Genomic DNA, 23,342 nt, shown 5'->3' with positions numbered 1-23,342 from the left:
GTCCTATTACAAAAGTGGTATGCATAAACCTTTAATTTCTTTGCCTTTCTGTTCTTTAAAATATAAAACTCTGTTCTTTGGAATTAATTTAAACAGATGACTAGCAATACAAATTTGAAAAAATTTAATATATAAAATGAGGAGGTTGAATTAGAGGAGTTCTTGGAAGCTATAGTCTGATGAGGCTACAAATAAATACAAGTATTTTCTGAAAAGAAAATAGTTATAGCTTGGCTTGTTCCTATACTACTTTTGTATCATTGTATGGACACTTGAATGTTGAAGTATATCGAAGAGGTATTCTAAACTTTGATGTCTCATTGACTTCATTGGCATTTTGCCCTCTTTATGGCTGTTTCTGTATCTGGAAAGTGAGGATAAAAATATACCTGGAATGGGAAGATAAAAGTTCTGGGGGGTGGGGGGGCGCCTCGGTGGCTCAGTTGGTTAAGCATTGGACTTGACCTCAGCTCAGGTCTTGATCTCAGGGTGGTGAGTTCAGGCCCCACACTGGGCTCTCTGCTGAGCGTGAAGCCTGCTTAAAAAAATAAGATGTTCTGGACACAGATGGGAGTGATAGTTGTACAACAATGTTAGTATATTTTTCAGTGTGAAGTACACATTTCAAAATGGCTGAAATTGTTAAAGTAGATTCTGTATTATGTATATTTTATTGCTGTAAAAAACATGTACCTTGAAGAGTATTTATGAGGATTAGATTCAGTAACAAATTTTAAATACTCAGTCATGCTTAATTACTAGGCAGGTGTTAAGGATACTTCCCTGAAATTTATTTACTACCCTTTGCTCAGAAAAATGCATTTATGAAATACTGACTACCAATGGAATCATTTTGTATATGATAGAAGGAGAATCCTACGAAATGTTATGAACCTTTTTTTTAAAATGAGTACTCTTGGGGCACCTGGCCGGCTCAGTTGGTGGAACCTGCAACTCTTGATCTTGGCATTGTAGGTTTGAGTCCCATGCTGGGTGTAGAGGTTACTTAAAAATAAAATCTTTAAAAAAGTAAAATGAGTACTCTTTGTGCTGATTTGGATTTTCAGGTAATCTTAGATTTGCTTATATTTGATCGAATATGCCATTCTTTTTAGACGCTTCTTGTTTCCTTGTTTTATGCTTTTCTATCCTGTAAGGACATAATGAAATATTTTGCCCAACTTTGGGGATTTATTCCAGGGATTAAATCACCAGTCTGTGTTAGGATACATAAACTCATTTGAGACATGAGTTGGTACCTGATATTGCATTCATTTATAATCAGCAATGCAATTTAAAAATTGACTTTATGATTTTTACATTGAGAATCTTGATGATTGGAAATTAATTGATAGATTAATTGTACATCCTACTATGTGCTGGTATTCTTGATGTTGGAGATATAGCAGAGAGTGTTACAAACCTTCTTGCTCTCGTGGATTTGAATTCAAGTTGGGTTTTTAGACAATTAATGGAAACAATTAATGGAAATAAACACATACTTTGATTTGGTGATAAGTGGTAGGAAGAAATAAAAAGCAGGATAAGCAGTTAAAGAGCAAGGAGGAAAGGAGACTATTTTATTTTATTTTTACGTTTATTATTTAAAAAAAATTTTTAAGCTTATTTAGAGAGAGAGAGAACACGAGTGGGGTAGGGACAGAGAGAGAGAGAGAGAGACAGAGACAGAGAATTCCAAGCAGGCTCCACACTGTCAGTGCAGAGCCCAATGTGGGACTCCGCTCATGAACTGCGAGATCATGACCTGAGTCAAGATCGAGAGTCAGATGCTTAACCAACTGAGCCACTCATGAGCCCCAAAAGGAGACTTTTTTTTTGAACCAAAAGGTCTCACATGTTTATTACTGAACCAGCCTACAGGTGCAGAAGCATCGTAACAGAGAAAAGTCAATTTCCTGATAAAACAGATCTACTGGTCAGGCAGTAGGGAGGGATGGAATAGAAACACCTGACTTTCAGGCAGCATAAACGTGTGCCATCTCCTGTTCGATCCCTTACAGGCCCAGCTTCATTCTTCTCCAATTCTGCCTCTTGGAGTTGTATCTGATTTTATTACCAGTTTTCATCCGAACCCACGGGGGAATGGGACGATTCTGCTTTTGTTTCTTGGCAAGGAATCGCTTGATCCTGAAAGTCTTGTGAGAAGACATGGCGAGAAGCGGCCAGCAGCACACACAAGGATGGCATAGAAGAGGGAAAAAAAGCAAAAGGAGACTATTTTAGATAAGAGTGCTTAACAGTGGCTTCTCTGAAGAGAAGTGAGGGAGTGAGCTATGCAAACAAGTGGCAAAAACATCCCAGACTTGAGAAAGGAAGTGCAGAGGCTCTGAGGTGGGACCAAGCTTGATGAATTTGATGAACAGAGGAGAAAGACCTGTATGACAGCTACTGAGTGAGGCTAAAGAAGTCAAAGATGAAGTTTGGAGAGCAGTTTGGAGGCTAGTGTAGTGGTCTAGATGAGAGTTAATGACAAAGGGTGGTAGCTGACAGTTCCTTTCATTAGAGGTTTACCCAAATACCTTCTCAGGACTCATATTTTTAAAAGTGTGGTTTAGAATATCATATTAAGAAACTGAACAAAGCTTTTTCTGAGACCAAACTTCTGTACTTGGTTATTACTGTTTTGTTTTTGAATTTGCATTTTTATTTTTTAAATTTGGTTTAAATCCAAGTTAACATATAGTGTAAGAATGATTTCAGGAGTAGAATTTAGTGATTCATCACTTACATATAACACCCAGTGCTCATCCCAACAAGTGCCCTCCTTAATGCCCATCATGCATTTAGCCCATCCCCCACCCAACACCCCTCCAGCAACCCTGTTCTGTTTTTAAGAGTCTATTATGGTTTGCCTTTCTCTCTCTTTTTATCTTATTTTTCCTTTCCTTCCCCTATGTTCATCTGTTTTATTTCTTAAATTCTACATTTGAGTGAAATATATTTGTCTTTCTCGGACTGACTTATTTCACTTAGCATAATACACTCTCGTTCCATTCACGCTGTTGCAAATGGCAAGATTTCATTCTTTTTGATCACTGAGTAATATTCCCGTGTGTGTGTGTGTGTGTGTGTGTGTGTGTGTGTGTGTGTTTATGTGTACACATCTTTATCCATTCATCAGTCGATGGATATTTGGGCTCTTTTCATACTTTGGCTTTTGTTGATAGTGCTGCTATAAACATTGGGATGCATGTGCCCCTTTGAATCAGCATTTTTGTATCCTTTGGATAAATACCTAGTAGAGCAATTGCTGGGTTGTACGGTAATTCTGTTTTTAAATTTTTGAGGAACATCCATACTGTTTCCAGAGTGGCTGTCCCAGTTTGCATTTCAACCAGCAATGCAAAAGGGTCCCCTTTCTCCTCATCCTTGTGAATATCTCTTGTTTCCTGTTTTGTCAGTTTTAGCCATTCTGACAGATGTGAGGTGGTATCTCATTGTAGTTTTGATTTGTATTTCCCTGATGATGAGTGATGTTGGGCATCTTTTCACATGTCTGTTAGCCATCTGAATGTCTTCTTTGGAAAAGTGCCTGTTCATGTCTTTCGCTCATGTCTTCACTGGATTATTTGTTTTTTGGGTGTTGAGTTTGATAAGTTCTTTATAGATTTTGGATACTAACCCTTTATCTGACATTTTCTCCCATTCCATTGGTTGCCTTTTAGTTTTGTTGATTGTTTCTTTTGCTGTGCAGAAGCTTTTTATCTTGAGGTCCCAATAGTTCATGTTTGCTTTTGTTTCCCTTTCCTCTGGAGATAGGTTGAGTAAGAAGTTGCTGCAGCTGGGGCGCCTGGGTGGCGCAGTCGGTTGAGCGTCCGACTTCAGCCAGGTCACGATCTCGCGGTCCGTGAAGTTCGAGCCCCGCGTCAGGCTCTGGGCTGATGGCTCAGAGCCTGGAGCCTGTTTCCGATTCTGTGTCTCCCTCTCTCTCTGCCCCTCCCCCGTTCATGCTCTGTCTCTCTCTGTCCCAAAAATAAATAAAAAAAAAAAAAAAAAAAAAAAAAACGTTGAAAAAAAAAAAAAAAAAAAGAAGTTGCTGCAGCTGAGGTCAAAGAGATTGCTGCCTGTTTTCTCCTCTAGGATTTTCATGGTTTCCTGTCTTACATTTAGGTCTTTCATCCATTTTGAGTATACATTTCTGTATGGTATAAGGAAGTGGTCCAGGTTCATTCTTTTGCATGTCGCTGTCCAGTTTTCCCACCACCATTTGCTGAAGAGACTTGTCTTTTTTCCATTGGATATTCTTTCCTGCTTTGTCAAAGATTAGTTAACTATATAGTTGTGTGTCCATTTCTTGGTTCTCTATTCTGTTCCATTGATCTATGTTTCTGTTTTTGTGCCAGTACCATACTGTCTTGATGATTACACCTTTGTAATACAGCTTGAAGTCCAGACTTGTGATGCCTCCAGCTTTGGTTTTTTTTTTTCAGGATTGCTTTGGCTATTTGGGTTCCATACTGTACTTGGTTTTTAAAAGGAACAAAATACTAGCATAATTTAGATCAAGAAAAATAGTTTATTATGCATAAGCAGTTTTGACAATGAAAGAACATAATACTTGAAATAGGTGAATAAAGAACTATAGCCACATTTCTTTGAAAATCAGTGAGTTGCCATCTTAGGCATTGGTTCTTTATTGTAATTTGCCAGTAATTTTTCTTTGAAAGAGTAAAAACTAGTAAATACTACATTTCAGTGAATTTTTTTTTTTTTTTAATTTTTTTTTTTTTTTTCAACGTTTATTTTATTTTTGGGACAGAGAGAGACAGAGCATGAACGGGGGAGGGACAGAGAGAGAGGGAGACACAGAATCGGAAACAGGCTCCAGGCTCCGAGCCATCAGCCCAGAGCCCGACGCGGGGCTCGAACTCACGGACCGTGAGATCGTGACCTGGCTGAAGTCGGACGCTTAACCGACTGCGCCACCCAGGCGCCCCTCAGTGAATTTTTTAGATACTTATTTTGTTTGTAAAATGCTTCTTAATTTGACAAAGATTGATAACCAACATTTTTCAGTGCAAAGATACGATGTTCTTACGATCTGCGTTGCTAATGTTTTTCCTGTTTGTTTTTGGTTTTTACATATTTTTTACTTTGAATGTTAAGAATAAGGATCCATGGTTTGAAATTTAGTGAAAGCATTGTACAAATATTTTGCTAATGTATATAGTTAATCTAAGTATCCAAAATATGCTTTTAAAGTATTAATGAATAGAATCAGTTCTCAGAATTACACTTTTCTAATTCTGTTCTGTTACATCAAACAATTTATTATTGATTTATGTTGTTTAGCTATTTCCTGCTTTTTGTTTACTATAAAACAATGAGATGATGAACCTAAAATTAAATACATTTAGTATTTAATTCTCTTTCACTTTAAGAACTAAAAGGTACCATTCTTTTTTTGTGGTTGAAGTCTTAAAGTTGTAGACACTTTTGTTCTTTGTTGTTATAATTGATCTCTTTCATACAGAACTTTATGGAATTTATTGTCATTAAATAGGGAATATAATTGGGACGACTGAGTGAGATACTTGTAGAGTATTTGGAACAATGCCTGGCAAGGAGTGTGTGCTCATGTAATACCAGCTCTTACTAGAAGTACTATGAGTAGTATTGACATTATTTAAAATAGCTTTTCTTTTGTTCTGAAGAAATGGTTTGTTTAGCCTCCTTTGCCATTTATCTAATATTGAATGAGTAGCTTCTGGGTGCCAGGAACTGTCAGATGTTCTCATGTACATTATTTTGGCTAATGATGAGAGAGTATTAGGCTCTAATGGTTAAGTCAGTTAGTCTTGGTTGTTCAATAAGAGGTAGGCTTTCTAGCAAAATTTGTCATCTGTCATTGACATAAAAACCCTTTAAATTTGTCATAATCTCTCCTCTGATAGATGTTTATGTTGGATACTTTTTTATGTTCAGAGCAATGTGATACGGGCTGTGGAGATTGAAAAAAATGAGTTTGGTACACTGTCTTATAGTGCTGGAGAAAGCTGTGATACAGGGTAGAAAATGATACTGTTAGAAATTATACACATTTAGAAGAGAGAGCTAATACTTGCATTCAGGGAACAAGTTTAATCAGGCATGGTTTTTGAAGATAGGTTAACATTTAAACTGAGTAGTTTGGGGATAGTAGGATTTGGACATCTCAGTAGAGGAAACAAATATGAGATGTGTATAGAAAATAGGGAATAGTTTGTTTTAGGTACTGTGTATGAATGAATGTAGGGGAAATTTTAGATTGGGAAGGTAAATTTTATTTAGAATCAAATTGTGTAAGGCCTTGAAAACTTGACTGTTTTGAATTCAGACATTTGTTAGTGGAGTGAATGTTTTTAGTCACTCTAGAGGCTAGTTACATATGGTTTGGGGGAAATAAAGTTGAATGAGAAATTTAGACCATAATGAGATTTTATTACTAAAAAGGGAGGTGGTGACCATACAGAATGGTAGAAAGGACAGTTCTTTTACATTCTGTGGGCATTACGTTCTTAATATGTAAAATAAAATGTGTGTAAAAGATCATTAAGGCCATAATGAGATGGTGACTTTTTTTTTTTTGGTCCAAACTAGGATGCTGAAATTGAAAGGAGGTACTATTAATAATTAAGCCCAGTAGCAACTGAGTTATACTGTTGCTTCTTATGAGTGTACTTTACCTATTATATTTCAAAACTCAAATTTAAAGTACTGAAAAGCAAAAAAAAAAAAAAGACTAAGTCATCAATCATAAATGTTTATTGTTGAACTTAAAGGTAAAGGTAATCTAATCTGAGGAAATAGAATCTTTTAAAATGTATTAATTTAGTTTTAGTTGAAGTATAGTTGACACAGTGTTACATTAGTTTCAGGTGTATAACAGTAATTCCACAAGTTTATACGTTAATACTACGTTCACCACGAGTGTAGCTACCACCTGTCACCATACAATGCTGTTGTAACACCACTGACAATATTCCCTATGCTATACTTTTTATTCCCCTAACTTACTCATTCCATAACTGGAAGCCTGTGTCTCCCACTCCCCTTCACCCATTTTGTCCACTTGACACCCCCAGAAAATAGTCATTTTTGTATAAGTATCTGCTTGATGAGTGGTAATGATTAAAAATGTGCATATAAACATGGAAGTGTTTTGAAACAGATACATTGTTGAAAATAAAGTCAGTTGGGGCGCCTGGGTGGCGCAGTCGGTTAAGCGTCCAACTTCAGCCAGGTCACGATCTCGCGGTCTGTGAGTTCGAGCCCCGCGTCAGGCTCTGGGCTGATGGCTCGGAGCCTGGAGCCTGTTTCCGATTCTGTGTCTGCCTCTCTCTCTGCCCCTCCCCCGTTCATGCTCTGTCTCTCTCTGTCCCAAAAATAAATAAAAAACGTTGAAAAAAAATTAAAAAAAAAAAAAAGAAAAGAAAGTCAGTTACTCATAGATAAAGCTAAAACCAGTTACACATCACTGTAAGTATACACTTTAATATGTCTGGCATTATGAGGAAGTAATGAGGACTTCATTTACACATTTTCTAGACATAATTCTTTAAACGTCTTCAGGGACTGCAGTCTTTAGGGTAGTTTACCCTATATTAGATGGGTCTACTAGACTGCTATACTTGCTATTTTAAACTGTCTTGTCATAATTTTTTTTTTGAATTTTCCCTTGATGTTGCACTCACTGCTGTAAATTTTCTGGCTTATCATAATGGTTCAGTACAATTATGTAGAGGGGCACCTCTTCCCCCAACTCTCCTGTATAAGTAAGAACTGTATGAGGGCCTCAAAATTATGTGGACTTTGACAGCAATTTTGTTACTTCAAACCACTTTTCCGTATTCTAGTTTTCTCACATTCTAGACAAGTGATTCTCAGACATTTAGTGTGCATTCAGATCACCTGGGTATTTTGTTAAAAGGCAAATTCTCATTCAGTAGATCTTCCTTGGGCCTGAGATTCTGCTTTTCTAATCAGCTCCTAAATGATGTGGAGTTGCTCTTCTGTGGACTACACTGAGAGTATCAAGGTTCTTGAAGGTTTATTGGAATTCTGTCAGTCTTATGATACAGGATGTTAAATATGGCTGGATTCTTCCAGAACTTATAGTTTTGAAAAGAAAACCTAGGGCTTTTTAAATTTAGTAATGCAGTTGATTGGATAATATTTATCTTTTATATTCACGTTTCCCTCTTTCATGTTTACCAGTGTCTTAACTCTAGTTTTGCTTCTTTCTCATTTCTTTTTTTGTTGTTGTGGTTTTTTGCTTTTGTTTAATGTATTATTGTGTTTTGTGGATCTGGTCAGGGAACCGTTACTGTATTTTATGTTTGTATCTACATTTTATTTTGCATGCTTAACGTGGCTTTGCCTGGATGTTCTTTTTGGTAAGTTCCAAATTTATAAAGCATATTGTTTTTTTGTAGTGTAAGTCACAGTGTTTATCATCCTTTTTTTTCCTCTCACTTCTGGTAATGTGATCATGCTCTCATGAGTTGTTTTTAATTTTTTTTAAAGAGTTCATTTGATACCTTTCCCTAACATTTTCCAGTTTTCCTTAATAGTAGTGCAGTTTGGTACTAATCTGCTTTGATTGGTTTTATAGCCTCACACTGTCAGTTGCTGATCACTATTAGCAGTTGCTATGTCAAGTATTTTGGTTTTTTTTAAAAAGCCTTAATCATCTAGAGATACTGTTCTAAGAGCTTGTGCTTCCATATAGCAATCATAAAAGAAGATAGTTTGTAGTAAAATTAAATATTTTTGTTCTGAATGAAAAATGCATTCTAATTTTGTTTTTTTACAGCAACAGCTTGCACAGCTACAGAAAGAAAAATCAGAGATTCTGAAAAATCTGGCATTATACTACTTTACATTTGTAGATGTTATGGAATTTAAGGTATGTATTTTAATATATAAGGTTTAATATTTCAGAAGTAGATTGATGTTTATTAATTGTATAAATTGCTTTGTCACTTGTAGATAATAAGAATTCTTTTGCAACTACAATTTAAAATATATTTTATTTGTATGTTTTCTAAATTTAGTATTATTTACCTAGGTAGAAAATTAACATAAGCTTTTATTTTCAGGACCATGTTTGTGAATTGCTGAACACTATTGATGTTTGCCAAGTCTTCTTTGATATCGTAAGTATTATTTTCAGAAAAACTCCTGATTCTCTCCTGGTAGTTTCTTTTCTTTTTTTTTTCTTTTAACGTTTTTATTCATTTTTGAGAGACACAGAGAGACTGGGCATGAGTGGGGGAGGGGCAGAGAGAGAGGGAGATACAGAATCTGAAGCAGGCTCCAGGCTCTGAGCTGTCAGCATGGAGCCTGACGCAGGGCTGGAAACCCATGAACTGTGAGGTCGTCACCTGAGCCAAAGTTGGACGTTGAACTGAAGGAGCCACCCAGGTGCTCCTCTGTTAGTTTCTAATATAACTAAGGTGACTAAATGTTTTTCTTTAGAGAAAATTTACATGACTAGTATGTCGAGTTTTAGCATTGTTAATTTGACGTATTTTGTAGCACTTTTTAAAGGTAAGGAGTTATAATGTATTTTCTATTTTTACTTATTTCATTGTCACTGAGTATAAATCTTGAGTGTATTGGAAAATAGTTGTTAATTTTAGTATTTTATTTTAGTAATTGCAATTTAAAAAAGTTAAGTGAATAATACTTTTCTCTGTAAAAGGCATACTTGATAGAATCTTAGGTACGACAATTTCTAGATACAGGAAGTCAGAGTGAAAAACGCCTCCATTGACAATTTACTACTAAATGACTTCCATTACTTTTTTATTTAGTACTCCTTTTTCTTGCTTAGTGAGATTGGCTCCATATTTCTTCTTATTCTGGTTTTATTTATCCTTTTAAATTATTTACCAGTTAAAGCAATAACAAGCTTTTTGTCATCCATAAAATTGTGTCATCAACATGAAACTGTTAGCTGTAACTTAAATTTTAGGTATGTTTTTGGTGAAAGGAATTAGAATTTTAGAAGTAGGGATAAAATAAATAACTAAAGAAAATTATTGACTTTTAGTAGCTGCCATGAAGATTGTGTGTGTGCGTGTGTGTGTCTTAAAGTTTACAAAATAAGAGGTTAAACTTGATTTTTGTTTTCTAGACTGTAAACTTTGATTTAACAAAGAACTACTTAGATTTGATTATAACCTATACAACACTAATGATACTGCTGTCTCGAATTGAAGAAAGGAAGGCAATCATTGGATTATACAACTATGCTCATGAAATGACCCATGGAGCCAGGTAGACCTGCATTATACAGAGCTTTGTGACATTCTCAGTTTGATGGCTAACAACTCACTGAAATTTGATATGTCTATTTTAAGTGACCGAGAATACCCACGCCTTGGTCAGATGATTGTGGATTATGAAAACCCATTAAAAAAAATGATGGAAGAATTTGTACCCCACAGCAAGGTAGGACCTGGTTTTTAGATTGCTTTTAATAGGCATATGAAATAGTATAAGGGTGGATAGTGAGATAAACTTCTTTATGAAAAACATAATGGGATGCGAATAATAGCTGTGTATGGTATTATCTAATTGTGAACCAGAGAACTCATTAGATTCCAAATAGTACATGGAAACTCAGGAATATATTGATCCAGTATAATTTTTATTTTTATTTTTTTTTAAGTTTATTTTTATTTGTTTTGAGAGACAGAGAGCAGGCAGGGGAGGGGCAGAAAGAGAGGGGGACAGAATCCCAAACAGGCTCTGCGATGTTAGCACAGAGCCTGACATGGGGCTCAGATTCACAAATCGTGAAATCATGACCTGAGCTGTAATCGGGAGTCGGATGCTTAACTGAGCCACCCAGTCACCTCCATTATAGATTTTAGATTCAGTATAGGGTATAGAGGTAGTGAAGTTTAGTATTTGGGAATGTCTGCTCTGATACCAGACTACCTGGGTTCTGATCCCAACTCTGCCAATTACTGAGTGTGTAATATTGGGCACATTCCTTAACCATCTTCCCTGTATCCATTTTCTTATCTGTAAAAATAGAGAAATAATATCTCCCTCATATGGTTGTTATGAGGATTAAATGAATTACTTCATAAAAAGTATTTAGATACATAGTATTTGATAAATTTTAACTAGGTTATTAATAAATCTTAAGAAAAACTATAAGAGCTTTGTGAAAATAATTTTGAATGTCTTTTACAATATATAAAAAAGTAGTTTTAGTGAAACAATTTTGGTTCAAGGGAGTCTTGCCATTATGGTTTGTTTGCAGTAGGGCTGATTCAAAGAACCATAGTTTATATGCACATCAAGGAAATTTAGAGGTATCTCATACATCCTATTACAGATAAAAATTGAGAACTGGAGAAGTGACACAATAAGTCATTTAGCAGCAATTGGGGCAAAACCAGAGCTAAATCCCAAGATTTTAGAATCTTGGTTCATTCTCTTTGAGTCATGAGAGTTAAACATTTTAATAATACACTATTTTCTCTAAATCTGTGCTTTTTTTTGACCCACAGTTAACTCCAAGAATTTTCCTTCAATTTTTTTACTCCAGTAAAAATTCTGAAGATGTGTTTACAGAAGATGTGTTTGTAGTTTAATTTCTTTGTTTAGCTGTATTATACCCACAAATTTATATAGGTTATTGTTTTGAAGTTAGTTGGATCATTAGTTTGAAAGAGGCCAGTGGATGGCATCAGTTTTGAAGTAAAAATCAGCATTGCAGATGGAGGTGTCAGGATTCCTCAGAGTGCTGAGCATACCACAGTCATTTGTCTCTGATTTGGGTATTGCTTTTTCCTCACCTGGAACTGTCTTCCCTACTCCTCTCTGTTTTCTCTATACATTCATTTCTGACTTTTTGCCAATCACGTACGGCCAAGTTTTTATTTACCCAATTCAGATTTGGTTCTTTTCCCACTTAAGTGATGAAAATTTCCTTAAGACTCTTGCATGTCTTTTTAAGTTCTCCATAGTCATTTGCATATACTAGACTATTAATAATTGCTTCAGGAGAATTATCCATTTGGATTAGACCCTTTATTTCCTAATCACAATTTTTCTGATGTTCCATGATATCTCAGGTTTAGATACAAAGTCTATCGTGTATTTGCTAGGATTTGTTAAAATTAATTTTAAAAACATTCATAATCACTTGGTAGAGTATAATAAAAATACAGATTCCTGGGGTCTACTCCCAGAGGTTCTGGTTTACTAAGTTTCAGGTAGAACTCTGGATTCTGATTTTTGAACAAATTCCATGGTAATTCATGTGCACTCAGATGTTCACTCTTATACAGAGATTCTAGGAAGCAAAGATGAATAGCAAAGGACAGTTAAAAGCAAGTAAGAAGCAGATGAGAAGAAACATTAAATATCTTGATGATAAAGCTATAATTAACAGACCAAATGACAAATAGAAGTTAAGTAATTTATTAAGATAGAGCACATTTTTTTTTTGTAAAGAAATCTTCGGAGAAATATGAAATTTGTTGAGCTCTATTAACAGTCCTATAACCCTAATGTGTTTTTTCAAAGAACTATTAGAATAGAAAATGATGCACAAAAGAATGTGCCTACTACCCCTTTTGAAATAAAGATCCCAAGATTGCCAAACATTGTAACTTTTAAGGAACTAACATGATTTCCTGAGCTGAGCTCTTGCCCAGGAATACAGAATCTATGTAGTTTTTATGAAATTAAAAAAAATTCTAGAGGTGGTAGCCAGACCCACCTTAGATACTATATGGAGCATAGTTGTAATTAGGCTTTGTTGTTTTAGGATGGTACAGTTAGAAACACACGGCACTTGTAGCTGAAATTTAAATGGAAAAATAAAAAGTCTTTGTTCCTTAACTTCCTTTTTTCCTATTTTAATTAGTCTCTTTCAGATGCACTAATTTCTCTTCAGATGGTGTATCCTCGAAGGAATCTTTCAGCTGACCAGTGGAGAAATGCCCAACTATTGAGTCTCATCAGTGCACCCAGTACAATGCTTAATCCTGCACAGTCTGACACCGTATGGTTCTGTTTTTCCCTTTTTGAATAAAAATAGTAAAGTTGATTTTTAAAAAAATATCAGCTAATGCAGTACTGTTGTGATTTTTCTTCTGATTGATGTTAGCCTGTCAGTGAAGTTTATTGTAAAATGTCCAGTAATTAAGTTGTACTATTGAGTTTTTTTATTTCTAAAATCTGATGCTCAGTTAATACAATTAGTAATGTAAGTATTTTCTTTTAATATTTAAATGTCTGTTTTGTTCTGTTATAGTAGAAAATTTGGAAAATGCAGAAAATTGTAAAGAAGGAAATACAAATCACCTTAAATCCTCACCAAAATCATTATATTGTTTTATATAGTTGACCCTTAAACAACATTGGTTTGAACTGTGTGAGTTCACTTACACGTGTATTTTTTGATAAATACAGTATTGTACTGTAAATGTATTTTCTCTTAAGATTTTCTTAATATTTTCTCTAGCTTACTTTATTGTAAGAATACATTATATAATACGTGTAACTTACAAAATATATATTAATTGACTTTGTCATTGGTAAGGCTTCTGGTCAACAGTAAGCTATTAGTATTTAAATTTTTGGAAGTCAGGAGTGTTAGGCAAATTTTCAGCTGCATGGGGAGCAGGGTGTTGGCATTCCTAATCCTCCTGTTGTTCAAGGGTCAACTGTATTTTCAATCTGTTCTCTGTATGTATAAAAATAGATGTTATGCAGATGGAGAATACACAAAATTACTGATTGGGGTGAGATAGTAAGTACCCATGTACCTAAATCTTTTTTAAATTGATTAAATATTATCTCTTGGAATACTACAAGCTCTGAAATAGACTTGGGAAATTTGAAGTTGTCTTTTATCAGATTGAAGACAATTTAGCAACAGTATTATTTTAAGGGAGGTTTCAGGGAATGTAAATGTGAAAGGGGCACAGCTCTTACTGTCCTTTATGGACTGCAAGTTTAAATAATAAGTTATAAAACTTTTATCCAGCTTTTTAAATACGTCATGGTGGTATTTGAGCCAAGAATTGAGCAGTAAGAGTTTTTAGGAGGAAGAGAAAGAGAGTGACTTAGCATAGGATTTGTTTTTTTAGAATTTCTTCTAATCACAGGTATATATTTTCTCTTTTTAAGATGCCTTGTGAATATCTCTCTTTGGATGCAATGGAAAAATGGATTATCTGTAAGTAAAATCAATTAGTTTCATAACTATCTCTCAGGTTTTAAGTTTTAGAGAAAAATAACAGGTAATATGGATTACTTCTGTGCCAAGCACTGTCCTAAGCCATTTCTGTGTATTACCTCATTCAGTTCTCGTACTGACCCTGTCAAGATAGTCTGTTTTATAGTCGAGGAATCTAAAGCTTAGTCTACGTAGCTAATAAGTGACAAAGACAAAATGAGAACCTAGGCTAATGCCAAGGCTCATGGTACATTATATTGCCTCTCAGTATGACTGTCAAAACTACATTTTTATTTTGTTTTTAATGATTTTTTAAAATGTCATGTTTATTTAGCTAAGGTTTTTGGTTTTAGTTTACTTCTGTACATATAATAATGACTCATCGTTGGCAGTTAAATGCATTGGAAGATGAAATTACTAGTTGTGCCCCTGGGACGTTCACAAACCATAGGGGAAATAGACACAGTAACATATAGATACAATATAGAATGAGAGTTACTATAATTGCTTCTACCGCCCCCAGGTCCAGTAGCATGTGGGAATAATTTTGAGCAGTTTTTGTTTCTTAGTTCTTATAGGTCTTGTTTCTTGGTTTATTAACCTTTAAGATTTATTTATTGATTTTTTTTTTATTATAGTATATCTCAAACTATAGTGAAGGACCAGTTTTTAAAAAAATTTTTTTGCATTGATACTTCTATAAAATTCAAAAAAATTGAATTATTAGAATTACCAGAAATTAATAAAGATGCAAAAGCCCACATTTTTAATTATTAAATTCAGTTTAATCTAACATTGTTTTTAGGTTTCTACTCACAAATCAAAGTCAGATTTTTATGAGAGTTTCTAAATACTGTTAGTTTCTTTACTCAATCTCATTATGCCCTGGCACTTTGAATAGCACTGTTATTAGTATGAAAGAGGAGGAATTTAGCACATAACTCCCTGTCCCTAGCCATTTTTATTAATTATATATTTTACATTGATCATTTTTGTGATACTCTATTTTCTTCTGTAACAATAGTTAAGATTTTCATCCTTTAGTCTCTTACTTGATCAAAACACAGTTTTCAAAGTATTAATTTTGCTTAAATGTATCGTGATCCTTGGTTGTTCATGTTTATGGAAGTTTGGCTGTAGAACAGAGGTGATTAGTAGAGTTAGGTAGCATGATGACCTAGAGTTAATAGCACTAGTTCCCCTAGTCTTTAGGAATGCTGATTACAGGGCCCTGTATGATGAGAGGGAGGTGGGTCAGAAGGCAGGCTACCCTAAGAAGGAATGTAGGGACATAGAGGCAGATTTGGGATAATCATAGTTGCCCAAGTAAGGAAGGTTTACTCTGAAGTTTGCTGCCTTCATGTGTTTGAGCCATGAGTAGAGTTAATATAGAAGTTAAGAATTACCTTAAACTCTGCACTTGTCATTTTGACCCTAAGACTCATAGTAGGACTTTTCTGTAGACTGTGGTCTACTTTCTTTAGTGCTTTGCTCTAGATTAGTTTCAAGTGTGGTCCCTGGATCAGCAGCATCACCTAGGAACTTATTAGATATGTAGAATCTTGATCTTCACCCTAGACCTACTCAATTGGAAACAGTGAATGGATCCTAGCAATCTGATTTAATAAGTCTTCCTAGTAGCTCTGATGCAAGCTAAAGTTGGAGAATCATTGGTCTAGATTATAGCCTGGGGCCGAGAGTTACTGAGTCTGGAATGTTGAAGACCCAGTTATTTGGAATGCAATTATAAAATAACTTATCCTGATGTTCTTTTCAGGGTCTATTCTTGCTCTGTTGGTTGGACTCAGAGGACTCCTTGGGAAAGATCTCTTTTCATCTCTGGAGTTTTGGATTACTAATTCCTGACTCTCTTTAAATTGATAGTCGAGTTCTGTCCACTTTCGATCTTAAAAGATTTTTCCTAACTTTCTTGTCTAGTATTGGTATTTATTTATTTATTTATTTATTTATTTATTTATTTATTTACATCCACATTAGTTAGCATATAGTGCAATAATGGTTTCAGGAGTAGAGTCCCATGATTCATCCCCTACATATAACACCCAGTGTTCATCCCAACAAGTGTCCTCCTTAATGCCTCTTGCCCATTTAGCCCATCTCCCCACCCAGAACCCCTCCAGCAAACCTCAGTTTCTTTTCTGTATTTAAGAGTCTCTTATGTTTTATCCCCCTCCATGTTTTTGTATTATTTTTGCTTCTCTTCCCTTATGTTCATGTTTTGTATCTTAAATTCCACATGAGTAAAGTCACATGATATTTGTCTGTCTCTAATTTCCCTTAGCATAATACACTCTAGTTCCATCCACATAGTTGCAGATGGCAAGATTTCATTCTTAGTATTGGTCTTCTTTCTTGTTTTCTAACATTTTTGTGGCTTAAAATAACTAAATTTTTTTTTCTGTCCTTGTATTGGAACCTTGGTGGGTAAAGGAAATTAATATGTGATTTAATTAATAAATCATCCTAATCTTGGGCAGTCTATTTTAAATTAATTTGCCCTTTTTGATTCTGTCATAAACAAATGAAGATATTTTAATTCATAAGGTAATCCATATCTTAAAAAAAATATATATATATATGGTAACCCATAATAACTGCTAACATCTTTAGAGAAACCTTTTATTATCTGCAGCAATTTTGTGACTCTAAGTATTCAACGAGGTATAAAACACTAAGCGAAATCACTTTTTACTCAGAGGTTTAGAGTAAAAAAACATTATATAGGGCAAGAATCTTTTACAAACAGTTTCTCATGAGGACTTAAGTTTCCATGCGTATATTCTGTTTCTTTGGTTGTGTACCAGACCACGTAATTGGCTGTGTTTAAGGGTCCTGTTGCATGAAAAACTTTTTTATGTTTCAGGGTATTTAAAGAAGTTTAATATGCTTCTATATATGATTCCACAGTATATACCTACTTACCTTAAAAAGTTAACTTGCTTGCATAGTGTCCTGTTAAAGGAAGGTTGAGCTAAGAATAAAAAGATGAATGACAAGTTATATGTTAACGATTCAGGAGTTTAAAGGGGGGAGTGACCACTGAGAATCCTAGGGAAATCTCACAGAAATAGGATTGGTTAGTAACTGACCTAGTAACTTGTGTATAGCAGGTACCGAGTAAATGTTGAATGACTGACAGATGAGGTTTTGTGGCGTAGTGGAGAGGGCTAGAAGGCATCAACAAACATACATAGGATTTTAAATTTGTATAGGATTTCCAAAGTAGATAACAAAAGATGAAAGAGATATATGAATTCATGTAAGAAAGCAGCATAATATATTGAAAGAATCTTAGACTTTAAGGGTAAATACTTGAGGCTAAATATAACTCTAATAGTTAATAGTATAACTTTAGGCAAGTCATTGAACCTTCATTTCTTCAACTATAAAAGAGAAGGATACAATCTATTTTATCTACTCCAGAGAATCATGTGAGATAATATAAGTGAAAGCTTATTTAGTAATCTATATATTGCTATGAAAATGTGAGATGCATTTCTTCTGGTGATTTAAAATAGATTAGCCTTATTTTTCAGTTACTGTAACAGTTATGATTACTGTATCGTGTGTTGATTAGTTTAACTTCTAATATCTAGGTTAAAATATTTTATAAAGATTTTGAAAATGTCTTTTACTCATTTATTAAAATGACTTCTTTCACAGGCCAGAAGCAACATTTTTTCTCATCAGTGTGGGTTCAAAGGACTGATTTTGCAGAATACAGAAAATTATTGACAATTGTTGCCATCTTGTGTGTATGAGTTATTACCTGTCACTTAAAAAGCCTCAATAAAAAGCCTCAATTTTATGTTTTTGAAATTTTTGAAAGCTACTTTGTAATGGAAAGAATTTAATTTTGGAATACTTTTATATTCGTATTTACTTTTTTTTTTTTTAAGTTGGCTTCATTTTGTGCCATGGGATTCTAAATACTGATGCGACAGCACTGAACCTTTGGAAGCTAGCTCTTCAAAGTAGCTCTTGCCTCTCTCTCTTTCGGGATGAAGTTTTCCACATTCACAAAGCTGCAGAAGACTTATTTGTAAACATACGAGGGTATGGCATTTTCATTTATCTTGTCTTTTTTTTTGGAGAAGGGTAGTGAGTGAATGATTTTTGTTGAAGTTTGGGGATAGAGAAGGGTCATGTATGCAAGAAGATGTCACCTGTACCCTCTTACTGGTCACAGTAAGTTTTTTTCTTAACAGTCACCCTGATACGGTATTTTCATATATTTTATAGGTAACTTCACGGACTGAAGTATCTAGTGTTTCTCCCCTTTTAAAACTTGTATTCTATGATAAAGAAGATGTGCTCTCTTTTGCAAATTATGATATGGGTTTAGACGTAAATATTGCTAAAAGCACCATATACATTTTAGAGTTTTGAAATTTGTAGAAGTGCTATTGAGAAGTATGTGGGTCAGTCAGAAGAACTTCATTAAATTATAACAATTATACAAGTCAGACTGCTGCACATAAGAAATCATGTTTCCTTTTAATAAGGTGTTCCACGTGACTCATTTATATTCATTCCCTGGAAAGCAAATAGTTCTTACAAATTTGTTTCCTTGAAATTTTTAATGCCTGCATTTCTTTCTATATGAGGTTCTGTAGGCAGTATACAGTAAACAGGTTGGCCTCAGACTTGGTAGTAGTTTTGAAATCTTTTGAAATTAGGAGCATCTAAAATATTCTAAAATACCTGAAAGTGTCAAATAGTTATGTTCAGCTTGTTAGTTTCAGATACAAATGAAGTTTACCAACATTTGATTCATATCCAATTTAGAAATGTCTTCATGCAGGGTGCCTGGGTGGCTCAGTCGGTTAAGTGTCCCAACTATTGATCTCAGCTCAGGTCTTGATCTCAGGGTTGTGAGTTCAAGTCCCATGCTGGACTCCATACTGGGCATGAAACTACTTAAAAAACAAACAAACAAAAAAAACAATGTCTTGAAGAAATTGAGATGAAGCATCTGTTAGTTATTAAAAAGTAAATATACCAACTATGCCTCAAATTTTAGTGTGCATAAAAATTACTCTGGGATGCGTATTAATCCAGATTACTGGGCATGATCCCTAATTTGTATTTCCTATATCTGTATCTTGGAGAGTTAAAAGAATCAGCTCTTTTTCTCCCTAGTAATTTTTGAAGTAGAATTTACAGACAGAAGAATGCATAAATTTTACATGTATGTCTCAATAACTTTATATATGAATACTCTAGGTGACCACCTAGATCAAGATATAGAACATTTCCATTATCCCCAGAAAATTGTCTTGTGTCTCTTTTTTGGTCAGTACTGCCACCCCTGGTCTCCCACCTTTCAGTTCCCTTCTCCGGTGACCACTGTTGTGGTTTCTGTCACCATGGATGGTTCTGACATTCTCATGTTGGTAGATTCTCAGGCATAATATGAGAACTAGTGCCCTATGTACTTTCCAGCTCTTACTTGGCTTTTATTTTAGATGCTGGAGTACTTGGAAATATCCTATGCCAGATGGGATACTTCCTAATTTATTTTCATTTTCTAATTGGTTCAGATTGAAAATTAAGAAACTTGTATTATGTCTTAGCATATTGATAGCTTCTCTGTGGAATCATATTTAAATATATGTAAGCATTTAGAACCAGGTGGTCTATATATTGAGCGAGCTTATGTTATATATGGTACACATAAGTTGAATGACACCATGAGACCAGTTATCTTTAAAAAAAAAATTTTTTAATGTATATTTATTTTTGAGAGAGAGACAGATTGTTGGTGGGGTAGGGGCAGAGAGTGAGGGAGATGCTGAATCTGAAGCAGGCTTCAGGCTCTGAGCTGTCAGCAAAGAGCCTGACGTGGGCTTGAACCCACGAACTGCAAGATCATGCCCTGAGCTGAAGTCAGATGCTTAACTGACTGAGCCACCCAGGCACCCCACCAATTGTCTTTTTGTTACGCTTTTTTTCTTTATGTTAATACTTTTCTAACAATGAATTTACCATTTAAGAATCTTCATGATTAAAGTTGTAAAGTTTTAATTTATTAAGTCATGAGTGATCACTTGAAAATATGATTTACAGTACTTACAGGTTAGATTGTAAGTATAAAAGCTTATTAATTATGAAAGAGAATGATTACAGATTTAGTATATTTTAGACATTTGCTCAAAGATCACATAAATCTTAGAGTACTTAATTTAGAAGCTGGGACTTCTTGGTTTAAGTGGTCTTAGCCAGGTTGTCAAGAAGATAATTTTTCTTTAACATTTTAGGAATTTTGAGTTTTTGCATGTAGTATTAATGAAAATAACATTTATTAGCTCTTTTTTTCACATGTTACCTTTAAATTTTTTTATGTTGGTTCCTATTTTGGGGGGTTTTTTTGAAATTTTTTTAATGTTTATTTATTTTGTGAGAGAGAGAGAGAGAAAGGGGCAGAGAGAGGGAGACAGAGGCTTCAGAGCGGGCTCCATACTGACATCAAAGGGCCTGACAGGAATCAAACTCATGAACCATGAGATTATGACCTGAGCTGAAGTTGGATGCTTATCTGACTAACCCACCCAGGCACCTGGTGTCCTCTTTCTTTTAATTTAGTCTTAGGCTTTCCTGCCCCAGTTTTTTTCTGCCATAAAACCCCTATCTCCAGACATTCAGTAGTGTTACTCCCTAGTATATATCCTTTCAGAATTTTTTTTAATCAGATAGCATAAAATTAGAAGTAGTAGCTTTGTTATTACTTTAGATTTTGGAGACCACTGTTAATTACATTGGAGGTTCAATTTTAGTGTCTCTGTGGGTTCTTCACAAGGTGTATATAATCAAAGATCTACATTGTGAGCTTCAATTTTATTGTTAGATTTAATATAATATGAGATCTGTTTTTCTAAGACTTGACTGGGTACTTAGGAAAGGAGGTAGGTGGACTTGTTCCATGCATTTCTAGTTTGAGCACCATTTTTTTCTTATTGCTAATAGTCATTTTTAATTGACTTTTAGTATTTGGCTAACTCGTTTTGACTGTTACTGATGAAATTAGGACTAACAAGGATCTAATTTTTTTTTTTTTTTTTTTTTTTGCCCATAGCTATAATAAGCGTATTAATGACATAAGAGAATGCAAAGAGGCAGCTGTGTCACATGCGTAAGTAGTTCTATTTTCTCTGTGGAACTTGTAATCAACAAGAATTTCTGTCTTAAAGCATAATTTTGTTCACATACTGCAGATTAATGGTGTGCAATATGGGATAGAAGTGGGGCAATCAATGAGAAGTATATATCCTCAGTATTTAGTAAGCTTCAGGTTAGTACAGACAGATCTGGAATATTTTTGAAGTGTTGATAAAAATGCTCTAAGCAAGTACCATACAAAGGTCTTTTATTTTAGGTATCATTCAGATCTTTTGCCATCACTATGCTTTCATATCAATACTTTTCAAGGTGTGATGATTTTTGTACCACTTCATGAAAATAGATATATCTTTATACGCTCCCAAATAGTATTTACTTTTCAAAGTATGTTATCCTCATGCCCTTACCTAATTGTAGTAAATATTTTATATTAGTAAGTATATAGAATAACTTAAAAATTATCATATTTAAGATCTTTGAACAACTTTTTGATTTTCTCATGAAATAATTATAAATAATTTGATAATTCAATGTTACATATATACTTCTATAAAATATTTTCTCCACTGAGCCTAGGTAATATTATCTGATGCGTCCGTATTTCTGTAAAGCAGAGTATAAAGCACCACTGCCATCAATGAAAATATAAAAACCACAAGAAGTTTCAGAATTTAGGTTTAGGCTATATGATGGATATTGGGAATTTAAACCATCTTTATTCATTGCTGTCAGTGACCTATTTCCTCATGCATATTTTTTCACTTGAATGAAATGCTTATATTTAAAAAGTTATTTTCTAGTACTAATATATTTTGGAGTGTGTTAGCATTCCTTTCTTGACATACAGAAATACAAATGATTATCACTTCTTCATGGGATAGACCCTATTGTAGGCACATATAGGATTCTTAGCTATCTTTTATGAAACTCTTTTAAAGGTAAGGCATTTTCCCCCTTTATTATATAAAGTAGTTGTAGGTAGTAAACAGTAAGAATTCCTCATAGGAATTCCTCATTACCTTGTGCCAAGCATGGTACCTTATAGACATTTTCTGTCAGTATTAATAACACCACAGACTCCTTGCCACAACTTGGTGTAATAAAATAGTCAAAATAACATTGCCTCTTTTCTTAGAAATTGTCTTGGATGACTTTATTATTGTAAGATAAAAAAGAGCTTGTCATTGGAATTAGCCTAATGTAATAATACTATGTATCAGACATCATGAAAGATGTATCTTTTCAGGGAGGTGTCATAATCCCTGTTTTATAGATGACAGGGTGAAACTAGGAGGGGTGTGTGGGGGGGGGGTGGGCAGAGGGTGCTGTTTTTTGCACCTATCAAAATCTTAAAACTTTGTTGGGACAGTGTGTATTTTGCATAGTGTGAGGAGTTGGAATACTTAGAACATTCTGTGATATTTTTTTCCACATTAATATGTAAGTAATTCTTTTAAATTTGCATTTTATTTTAAAAATACCTAGTAGTGAATATTTATGATTATCTTTTCCTCATCTTTCTGTTTTTGAAGATTACCAAATGATCTCATCCTAATATCTTTATTATATATAGCTCTTGTTTATTAGTCTTACCTATTTAATAAGAATATACTTAATAAAGTAGGATATAATCAGATATTAATTAATAAGTTGTGTTCATTGATTTTCTTTGTGGGGGTGACAGAAAATGTATGTAGTAGAACATTGCTTGTTTTCAAGGATTTCACAGTCCACTTTTATAAAGTGCTAGGCTAAATGGTATTAAAGTTGCAGACATTATTCAAAAATGGACATCTGGATATTGGGAAATGCTTCTTGAAGGGTTGGTCTTGAAGTTTGGGTAGGATTTTGATAGGTGGAGAGTAACAGAATAAACATGGTTATAAAAACACTGCAAGGAAGGCAAGGATAAACATAAGTTTGGAAAGTCATTTAATGATATGACATACACATAGAAGATATTTGTAGGAGCTTGTGCTTCCTAAAAAAT

The 23,342-nt window shown here is 34.3% G+C and overlaps 2 protein-coding genes across 2 annotated transcripts in view; one reads left to right on the top strand and one right to left on the bottom strand.

Moving 5' to 3' along the window:
• The window catches only part of NCKAP1 (NCK associated protein 1), a 109,534-nt gene that overhangs the window by 30,243 nt on the left and 55,949 nt on the right, over positions 1–23,342 (top strand). Inside the window, exons 3-10 of the mRNA XM_042949337.1 lie at positions 8,816–8,908; positions 9,102–9,158; positions 10,142–10,284; positions 10,368–10,458; positions 12,896–13,033; positions 14,164–14,212; positions 18,133–18,289; positions 21,309–21,365. Coding sequence (XP_042805271.1) covers positions 8,816–8,908; positions 9,102–9,158; positions 10,142–10,284; positions 10,368–10,458; positions 12,896–13,033; positions 14,164–14,212; positions 18,133–18,289; positions 21,309–21,365 — 785 coding nt within the window. The remainder of the gene's footprint in view (positions 1–8,815; positions 8,909–9,101; positions 9,159–10,141; positions 10,285–10,367; positions 10,459–12,895; positions 13,034–14,163; positions 14,213–18,132; positions 18,290–21,308; positions 21,366–23,342) is intronic.
• On the bottom strand, positions 1,840–2,194 carry LOC122226338 (60S ribosomal protein L39-like). The gene has a single exon (XM_042949338.1). It carries the CDS (start codon positions 2,169–2,171, stop codon positions 2,016–2,018), a length of 156 nt encoding a protein of 51 aa, XP_042805272.1. The 5' UTR covers positions 2,172–2,194; the 3' UTR covers positions 1,840–2,015.

The sequence above is a fragment of the Panthera leo genome, chromosome C1 (assembly GCF_018350215.1).
Source record: "Panthera leo isolate Ple1 chromosome C1, P.leo_Ple1_pat1.1, whole genome shotgun sequence".
Classification (NCBI taxonomy): domain Eukaryota; kingdom Metazoa; phylum Chordata; class Mammalia; order Carnivora; family Felidae; genus Panthera; species Panthera leo.
This window is presented reverse-complemented; position numbering and strand designations above follow the sequence as displayed.